Source organism: Enhydra lutris, unplaced genomic scaffold (assembly GCF_002288905.1).
Source record: "Enhydra lutris kenyoni isolate GAN:26980312 unplaced genomic scaffold, ASM228890v2 scaffoldscaffold54, whole genome shotgun sequence".
NCBI classification, from domain to species: domain Eukaryota; kingdom Metazoa; phylum Chordata; class Mammalia; order Carnivora; family Mustelidae; genus Enhydra; species Enhydra lutris.
Genome location: NW_019154138.1, coordinates 8,882,456 through 8,892,546, shown reverse-complemented (window position 1 = coordinate 8,892,546; position 10,091 = coordinate 8,882,456). Strand labels below are relative to the sequence as shown.

The following is a 10,091-nucleotide window of genomic DNA, read 5'->3' as shown; positions in this document are numbered from 1 at the left end:
CGAGTTGAAAGCGAAATAATGCCTCGCCGCCGCGGGCTGACTTTATAGGCGGAGCGGGTGGCCCGGGCGCAAAGGCCCCGCCCCTGCCCTTGCACCCGCCCCGCCTGGAACTCCAGGCCCGCCCGGGCCTTGACCGAGCTGTGTGCATCTGGCGGGGCCGGGCGCACAAGTCCCCGGAGGGCCGTAGGGCTCGCTACGCACCGCGCCGGGGGCACGAGATGTTTCAGCCTCCCAACTCGCCCCGGGTCTCCCCGTGGTCGGTAGCCGGCCCTGTTCCCGCGTGTTCCGGAAACCCGGCGCCTGGGTCCGGACCGCCTTCCCCACCCCCGTACCCGGTGCAGGCGTCCCCAGGATCGCCCTTTCCTGGAGCCCGTGTGCAACCCTGGCCTCTCCCGGTAGGGGGAGGGGTTGTGCAGAGCGATCCGAGAGAGTTGTGTGCAGAGGACAGGCGATGGATGTGACCTTTGTAGCCCTCGGCCTTTCTTCCCCGTGTCCCCAGGTGGGGCTGGGCTTTCAGGCCATTTTCTGCTGTACACCGTGTGGCCGACGCAGACCACTGCCTCTCTCCATTTTGCACACCCAAACGGATATAGGGGCGCGATCATGCAGGGTCTTCTTGGCATTACAACTAGTGCTCCCCACACCTGCTGGGGCACCCCAGTCCCGGCGGTTTCCAGAGGGTGAGGTACCCACAAAGGAGGGATCCCTTTAGGTGATAGGAGACCTGGCTTTAAAAAAAAAAAAAAAAAAAAAAAAAAAAAAAAAAGGTGGTTATTTCCCTTTCAACATTCCAAGAATTACATAGCATTTAGTGACCTCCACTGCCCCCCCTCCCCGACCCCATCTTGGGCCCTCCGCCATGGCTCTTGTAGACAGCAAGTCGGTGAGCTCAAGCTTCTGGCTCCCTTCCTTTCCTCCTCCCCCGCCCCACCACCCCCCAAGGCAGAAGGGATGCGTGGGCACGTTTGTCCTGGCGCTCCTTTCCCGAAACTTTCTAGGGGCTCTCCTCAGCCCTGTCCAGTTCACTCAGGGTGGAGATTCCCAAAGTATGGGATGCTATCCACCCCCTTCACCGCACCCCCAGAAGGGATCCTTTTAGATGACAGGCGGACCTGGCTTCAAATAACAAAGCAAGGTGGTTCTGTCCCTTTCGGATCTCTGAGAACTACACAATGTGTAGTCTGTTCTGGGTGTTGCTTATCACTCAGCATTTTGAACCCCAACATCAGTCCTAAAGGGGACATTAGTTATCAGCCAGTTTCCCAAAGGCAGAAATGCACACAGTGCAAGGATTTTAAGGTAGCTAACCCAGGGTCACAGTGCTGGGAGGTGGAGTCCTGGATCTGCTTCCAGCCACTCCTGGAGGGAAAGAAAGTAGATGATAGGGGCACCTGGGTGGCTCAGTGGGTTAAGCCTCTGCCTTCCGCTCAGGTCATGATCCCAAGGTCCTGGGATTGAGCCCGGAATGGGGCTCTCTGCTAGGCAGGGAGCCCGCTTCCTCCTCTCTCTCTGCCTGCCTCTCTGCCTACTTGTGATCTCTGTCAAATAAATAAATAAAATCTTAAAAAAAAAAAAAAAGTAGATGACAAAGCTTCCCTTCAGCCCAGAGGTATGTCTTCAGCACCTCTCTGCTGTCCGATGCTCAATCCTGGGAGTGACAAAGTGATAACAGAAGGAATTTACACACACACACACACACACACACACACACACACCTCTTTGTCTAGGAGTAAACTCATTCTCATTTTCAGGAGGGGCAAAGAGTTTGCTTTTCATATAAATATATTTCAGGAAATATGAATCGTTCAAAAGAAAATGTTAAGTAAATTACTGGTGCAAAGGACCGCAGAAATGGCAGGCGTCCTTCTGTGTCTATTACCAGGACATAGGCCATCTAGCTTTTGGCTTTATATCCCTGGTGCAGTTCCTTCTTTTGTGAGAAGAGAGGGTAACTCTCTCTGGGCAGCTGGTCGCATGATCTTTGGGTGGATAAGGACAGTACAGGACGTGCAGCTAAGCCCACAAGTCTGGCCTTTTTTATCTGGAAATAGAAAACGTCTCCAAAGCTATGAACGCTATTAATAAAATAATAGCTAATGTGGATTACTCACTGTGTATGTGTATGGCATCATTCTAATTTCTTTGTATTACTTCTAAGATTAAATCAACTGAATTTAATCTTTCCATCATTTTCTTCTAAGAGCCACACCCTATTTTTTTTCCCTTTATGGAGAGCGGGAGACTGAGCCACAAAGAGGTTCATGTCCCACAGCTGTGACATGGGTGGGACCGGCTCTCCATGGGCTGACTGCAGCATCATGGCCTAACCAACCCCCCCGTATGTGTGAAAGGTGAGGACTCGGGACACCTGGCACAGAGGCAGCGTGGGAAGAACTTCTGCATAGCTCTGTGACCTCTCTGGGCTTCCGTTTCCCACATCTCAAGATAGGGCACAACAGACTATCTCAAAGGACCCTCCAGCTCTGGAAAAGGACAGGCAGAATTTAGTACCCACTAGCATCCTGACCAGCCAGTTGGGTTATGACTCTGACTAGGAGCTGTGTGATTTTGGGCTGGTGGCTTAACCTCTCTGGAAATTGGCACAATCACTTCAGCCCCTTTACATTCACTCTCTCACTGGTTCCTGTACAGGTGAAATGACATAAAGGATGGGAAAGACCCTTGGTCTGTCCAAATGCTGCGGCAGCCTCCTGTCCTGAGGGCCTTTTTGCTAGCCATCCACACTCCCCCTGACCCCAGGTAAGCAAATTTCCAATTCCATCTCTAGCCTCCAGCCCAGAGAAACGCTTCCAAACCAATGGGCCTTTCCCTGAGGCTTGTTGGGAGCTAGCAGTCTCTCTCCACAAATGTCATGTGAATATAGGAGTGACCATAGTGGCCCACTGTTTATTAAAAGCCCTAGATAGAAGCCAGGCCACTATCTCATTTAATTTCCCACATTGCAAAATAATCTTTTTTATACATGAAGAAATGGAGGCTTAGCAAGTACCAACGACTTGCCTAGGTCAGTTGGCTGGGAGATGAAAAAGTAGGCTGTGAACCCACCAACGCCCACGAGCTGGACACAACACTGCCTTCCGAAATCCCCCTTTCACACCAAGCACCTGCGGGCAAGCAGTGGCCTGACTCAGGGCCACATGACTCCCTTTTCCCTTTGATCCAAGGTCCAGTAGCAATTCCCTCCACGAACAGCCAGGGGAACCAACCGTTGGTGTTAATTACAAGTCACTGTGGGCCTCACTTGGAATAAACACAACCTCCACAGCGCTATCAGCCAGCACCGTTCCCAAGCAGCAGTGAACTCCATCTGGAACCAGTTCTCAGGTACCCTCCCTCTTCCTGGGAAATGGTTGGGACACCAGCCCAAACCAGTGGAGCCCGTGTTGCCGACGGGGATACTCAAGATGGTCCACAAACCTCGTGAATTGTGTTCCATGCACACTTTCAATGAATAAATGTGTACTTTACAATTTTTCAATGTTATTGTTCCTCATATGCTTATTGAAATAAAAAAATGGGGTTTCCAATGTGCCGGTTACAAATTTTTTCCAAAGCTTAAATCTTGTGTTAGAAAATAAAAATTGGGGGGCACCTGGGTGGCTCAGTGGGTTAAAGCCTCTGCCTTCGGCTCGGGTCATGATCCCAGGGTCCTGGGATCAAGGCCCACATCTGGCTCTCTGCTGCACAAGGAGCCTGCTTCCTCCTCTCTGCCTACCTGTGATCTGTCAAATAAAAATCTTTAAAAAAAAATTGGTCCCTGAAGTGTTTTAGAAACCCCGTGAGGAAAAGCCTTATCAAGTGAGTAATTGGGCTGCATCCCAAGTTACTTTTTAAGTTTTTGAAGTAATTTCTACACACAACATGGGGCTTGAACATAGATCATGAGATCAAGAATTGCAAACTCCGACTGAGCCAGCCACATGCCTGAGTGTTTTTGAAAGCCAGCATTGCTGAGAACCTAAGTTTGACAAATTCCAAGAATGAAATAGGAATTAAGTTCTTAGATTAACACTTTCAAGGAGAAGGAAAATGAACCCACCCCATACCCTTAGATCAACCAGATACTTTCATCTTCTGTCAAAAAACTAACGGGAAATCATTGACTTGCATAAGGGAAGTTGTTACGGGCCAATTCTTGGGTCCAGAACCCAGGTCTCTGTTCCAGGTCTAACTCCCCACCCCACCCACAATGGAATTGCAATCCCCGATCTCAGAAGGGCACAAAAGAAAACAGCCAGAATAAATTTAACTTTTTATTGTAACTCATGTATTTCATAGAAACAGGAATGTAGCAAACAGGTCAGGTGAAAAAGAAGTCTTTAAACTGTAGACTTGTACATGTGGACCTATTTACATCAGGAACGGGCTCCCCAAGATCAGGCACAGCAGCTGCACTTGTCCGACGCCCCTTTGCATACGCAGCCCTGGGCACACTTGGCACAGCCCACGGGGCAGCAGGAACAGCAGCCTAGGTGACAAAAGCCAAAGCATCAGAGAACCCCCCCTTAAAAGCAGGCTTGGCACAGGCACTGCCCCCAACCCCAGAGGACCCTGACTTGAGAACGACATGCTGTCCCTAAACAAGTGTGTCCTACACACTAGAGACTGTCCTGCCTCTATCTGATTCCAAGACAGGGCAGAATGTCTGGAGATACAGTGACGGGGGCCCAGAGACAAAGCAGGCTGATCCGTTGCCTTCCAGATAGAAATCCTTGAAATCAGTGAGAGGGAGCCCCCTGCCTAGCAGCTCCCAGAAGAGCCACAGCAGCTCTGGGCTGTCCCCACAGAACGAGCTGCACCTGATCAGACAAACTACACGTGGTCACCAAGTTCATGTACACCAAGTGTTCAGGACACTGGCGGCGTTCGGAAGGCTGCAGCAGGAGGCGGAAAACATAGATTGTAGTTCTGCCTCCTTCCTTGACACTATCTGCTGACCTCTCTGAGCCTCAATCTTTCTGTTCTAGACTGAGGTTGGAACTCACCCCTCTACATGCCCTTTCAGCTCCAATTCCTTTCAGCTCATGGCAGGGGCTGCACAGAGACTAATCACTGGCCTGCTCCTGCCTGCTCAGCTCTGGGCTTCCCCAACACACATACCCACCCCAAGACCAGACCCTGATCCCCACGGAAGACCCCACTCCACTCACTCTTCTTGCAGGAGGTGCATTTGCACTCCTTGCATTTACAGGAGCCGGCGCACGTGCAGGAGCCACCTGCCAAGAAAAGAAAGAGAGGTGAGCAAGGGTGCTGTGGGAGCCCCAGCACTGGGGCAACCAAACCACTCTGCACCACCTGACAGTACCCAGTCCTGGGAGCTCCTTTCTTGCCCCCACAGAGTACCATTAAGAGAAACCCCAGTTTCTTCTACTGGTGGAAAAAATAGATCCTTTCCAAATCTGACTCCACAAGGAGGATCCCAAGCTCCAGGACCAACGCAAGCCAAGCACATGGAGTCCCCGCCTGCTATCACGTCCTGGCACCCCCAAAGCCTTGACAGAGGTCCCAAACCAGCAACCCCGACCAACAGCAAACCTCGACGTAACCACAAATACCCTCCACTCTAACCCCAAGACACGGAGAGAACACATACTCTAAAAAGCTTGGCAAAAACCCACCCACAACACGTGCTGACTCGAAAAATCTACTCCAGCTCCAGCCCCCCAAACCCGCCCCTCTGACTCCAAGAACACACTGCGGTAACCTAAAAAAATTCCTCTCTATAACTCAAAATACGTGGTTCCTTACCGCTAGAGCAAGAACAGTTTGGATCCATCTCCTCCAGGAAGAAAAGAACAACTCGAAACAGACAACAAGAAACACCACAGGAGCTATCTATTAAGAACTTTAGCGACCGCCGCCGCGGGCTGACTTTATAGGCGGAGCGGGTGGCCCGGGCGCAAAGGCCCCGCCCCTGCCCTTGCACCCGCCCCGCCGTGAGCGCACCTCCTGCCGCGGCCTTGGCGGTGCTGTGTGCAGTTGGCGGGGCCGGGCGCACGAGTCCCGGGGGAGGGGTTGGGGGGGGGGGGGGTTGGGGCCCGCTGCGCACGGTGCGGAGGGGATGCGCGCCGGTTGGCATGCGTTGTCTCAGTCACCCTGCTCGCCCCTGTGGGTCTCCCCGAGTTCGGTAGCCGGCCCTGTTACCGCGTGTTCCGGGAACCCGGCGCCTGGTTCCGGACCGCTTTTCCCACCCCCGTACCCCGTGCAGGCGTCCCCGGGGTCGCCCTTCCTGGAGCCCGTGTGCAACCCTGGCCTCCCCTCTCCCCGCGGGGAGGGGCTTGTGCCGAGCGACCTGAGAGAGTTGTGTGCAGAGGACAGGTGATGAATGTGAACTTTGCTTCCCTTGGCCTGTCGTCCCCGTGTCCCCAGGTGGGGCTGGGGTTTCAGGCCCTTTTTTGCTGTGCACCGTGTGGCTGACCCAGACCGCTGCCTCTGTCCATTCTGCTCACCCGAACGGATATAGGGGCGCGATCGTGCAGGGTCTTCTTGGCATTACAACTAGTGCTCCCCACACCTGCTGGGGCACCCCAGTCCCGGCGGTTTCCAGAGGGTGAGATGGTGACGGGGAGACCTGTCTCTGAATAAAAAAGTAAGAAAAGTAGTTATTTCCGTTTCAACATTCTGAGAATTTAAATATAATTTTGTATGTGCCAGGCCATGTTATATTCACTTTTGATTTGTGTACCCTTACAAAGACCCCAAAAGGGAATTACTATTACTCCTAAGCACTTTTTCTTAAAGGATAACTACAATACAGAAGTCTAAGTTACTTGGCCCCGGTCCAACAGCTAGAAAGTTGTACTCTGATGAATCCAGTCAGCTTTCTAAGGGAAAGAGAAGGTCTATGATAAACCTGACTGTAGCGTGGGAATGGCTACACTTGCCTACTGCTTGGAACCTTTTCATTAAGAGTTAGGCTGCCACGTGCCACGTTGGGACGCCTGGGTGGCTCAGTCGGTTAAGGGTCTGCCTTCGGCTCAGGTCATGATCCCAAGGTCCTGGGATCGAGTCCCACGTCAAGGTCGCCACTCAGCGGGGAGCCTGCTTCCCCCTCTGCCTGCTTCTCCCTCTGCTTGTGCTCTTGGTCCGACAAATAAATAAACATAATCTTAAAAAAAAAAAAAAAAGGCTGCCACATTAACCATGGGTAGCAAAAAAAAGTGACCCATTAGTGAAATATATATAATTATATATTATATTCTTATATACTAGCTATGCTTTTCTCGCTATTTTCTATGTCTAGAATAAGACTGATTCTCATTTTCAGTTAAGGATAAACAGTTTCCTTTTCATGTAAATTAAAGAAAACAGGAATCATTTCAAAGTACAATGTTTAATAAAATATGGTGTAGTTGGTAACAGAATGAGCAGGTGTCTTTTGGTATCTGATATAAGGCACAGAACATCTTTCTCGTGGCTTTATACCCACCATGCGGATCACAGTTGTGTGGAGGAGATTGAATGATGCTCTCCGGCCCATAGGTCATATTCTTTTTTTTTTTTTTTAATTTATTTATTTATTTATTTGACAGAAATCACAAGTAGACAGAGAGGCAGACAGAGAGACAGGAGGAAGCAGGCTTCCTGCTGAGCAGAGAGCCCGATGTGGGGCTCGATCCCAGGACCCTGAGATCATGACCTGAGCTGAAGGCAGAGGCTTTAACCCACTGAGCCACCCAGGCGCCCCCATAGGTCATATTCTTATGTGGCTGATAAAGACCACACAGGAAACATAACTGCGCATACCAGCCTGGGCTTATTTGTCTGAAGGGAAATAAATACCCCTATGCTACGCATCATAATAATAAAGTCATACCTAGCACCTCAGGCCCAGCGTGTTTGTCTGGAAATAAACAAATAATCCTTATGCTACGTACGTATAATAATAATAAAGTAACAGCGAATATTAATAGACCACTCATCATATGCCAGACACTGTTCTAAGTTCTTTATATGTATTAACTCAATCATTTGAGTCAGATGCCTTTTTTTTTTTTTTTTTGCCCTTTTTACAATAGAGGAAGCTATATGCCGGAGAGATTTATGTCAAGCAGCTGTGACACAGGGGGGAGTGGCACCCACGTGAGTTTACTGCAGTATCATGCCCTCGCACTAGCACCTGGCACCATGACTTCATGGGAAAGGTGAGACACTGGACGCCTGGCACAGAGGCAGCGTGGGGAGAGCCCTGAGCTGGCAGTCAGACCCTCTGCATAGCTCTGTGACCTCTCTGGGCTTCGGTTTCCCATGTTTCAAGCTGGGGAGCAACTGGTCCATCCCCAAAGGCTCTTCCAGCTTTGACTAGTGAGAAGCGATATAAGCACCTAGTGAATCATCATCAGGCAGCGATGGACCGGAGACCCCTGATTAGAAGCTGTGTGACCCTGGGCAGTTTGCTTAACCTCTCAGAGGACAGCACAATTACTCCAGCCCCTGCATGTTCATTCTCTCTCTGATTCCTACAAACAAGAGGACGTGAAGGATGGTAAAGACTTTCATGTCTGTCCAAATGCTGTGGCTGCCTCTTGTCCCTGGGGACATCGTGTAGGAGGTACCTCCCCTCCCCCAGCACTGGGTCAGCAGATTTCCAATCCCATCCTTAACCTCCAACCCAGAGTAATGCTTCCTAACTATTGACCCTTTCCCCAAGAGCTTTTTGGGATCCAACAGGGATACCCTCTCCACAAATGTTGGTGTGGACATACTGACCACTGTTTATTAAGCCCTAGCCAGGAGCCAGGAAACTGTCATTTAATGCCCACACAGAGACAGAATCTCCTCTCTACAAAGGAAGAAATGGAGGCTCAGTGAGGTTGAGCAGCTGGTCCAGGCCCCCTGTGGCAAAGTAGGCTGTGAACCCAGACTACCTAACACCGAAGCCCACGCCCTGGACACACGCTGCCTTCTGAAATCCCCCTTTCACACCAGGCACCTGCCGGCAAGCAGGGGCCTGACTCCGGACATGACTCCCTTTTCCCTGTGATCCAACATCAAGAAGCAATTCCCTCCACAAATAGCCAGGGGGACTAACCGTTGTCCTTAATTACAAGTCACTGTGGGCCTCACTCCTGCCTAATAAACACCACCACGCCCTCCAAAGCGCAAAAATCAGCCACCACCGTTCACAGGCAACCTCCTCCATCTGGAACCAGTTCCCAGGTACCCTCCCTCCTGCTCTGGGAAATGGCTGGTCACTTCCCTCCAGTTTTCTAGTCACTCTGTTGGTTTCAAGTTGCCAAGGACAACTGGATTCTGGAGGGACAGATTCCAGCCTGACCTAGGGGGGAAACTTCCAAAGATTCAGAGCCAAGCCACAGCAGGGAGCTCTCAGGGGTACAGGGTGTTCCCTCAGTGGCACAATGGCAGAGAGGAGGCAAGTTCCCTGTGGGGAGGGATAGCCAGGACAGTGGTCCTCAAGATGTGTGGTCCATGGCATTGGGGCATTTGTGAATTCTCTCTAGTGCTCAGTGGACATCTTCCGTGTACATATGTATGTGTGGCATTATAAAAACTAATTTTGTTCTTCCCATATTCATTGAAATCATGTGCGCTCAACCTAAAAACACGGGTTTTATATTGTTCTTTTATGGCATTTTCATAAAATCTATGTATTTTTTTCTATAAATATTTTTAGCTCACACAAACAGGCAGAGAGGGAGAAGCAGGGAGCCTGATGGAAGGCTCAATCCCCAGGACCCTGGAATCACCACCTGAGTCTAAGGCAGCTGCTTAACTCAGCCACCCAGGCACCCTTATGTATATTAAACCAAGGTTTAATTCGGGATGGACAGAAAGTAAAAAAACGCAGCTTTCCCACAGGCAGCTTTCCCACAGGTATTTTTTCTTTAAGCCCCAGATAGGATTCAGAACAGGGGAGGGTTTTTTTTTTTTTTCCACATCCTGTAGTCAATTTCAAGCCTTGACTCTATGACGAACTGAAGTTAGGCAGAGAAACCGGGAAGCGTTAAGTCTGTATTGATAGGGAACCTGCCTGGTTATCTGTAGAGCTGTGACTGGATCTCTGAGCGGGGAGTTCAAACCCCACACTGGGAATAGGTTATTACTTAAAA

General features: G+C 50.5%; 1 protein-coding gene across 1 annotated transcript; it reads right to left on the bottom strand.

Annotated features, from left to right (window-relative positions):
- Nucleotides 1-4,261: 4,261 nt before the first annotated feature.
- On the bottom strand, nucleotides 4,262-5,875 carry LOC111157381 (metallothionein-1). Its single transcript, XM_022518745.1, has 3 exons — nucleotides 5,770-5,875; nucleotides 5,172-5,237; nucleotides 4,262-4,489 (listed from the first exon to the last, which is right to left on the bottom strand). Exons 1-3 carry the CDS (start codon nucleotides 5,795-5,797, stop codon nucleotides 4,398-4,400), a joined length of 186 nt encoding a protein of 61 aa, XP_022374453.1. The 5' UTR covers nucleotides 5,798-5,875; the 3' UTR covers nucleotides 4,262-4,397.
- Between the last annotated feature and the right edge of the window lie 4,216 nt (nucleotides 5,876-10,091).

What these genes read in the sequence shown, in the direction of transcription:
- LOC111157381 (XM_022518745.1), bottom strand. Translation starts at nt 5,797, where the DNA reads ATGGATCCAAACTGTTCTTGCTCTAGCG. An exon ending in AAACTGTTCTTGCTCTAGCG is followed by an intron (nt 5,238 to 5,769) that starts GTAAGGAACCAC and finishes TTTTCTTGGCAG; the next exon opens with GTGGCTCCTGCACGTGCGCC. An exon ending in ATGCACCTCCTGCAAGAAGA is followed by an intron (nt 4,490 to 5,171) that starts GTGAGTGGAGTG and finishes TTTGTCACCTAG; the next exon opens with GCTGCTGTTCCTGCTGCCCC.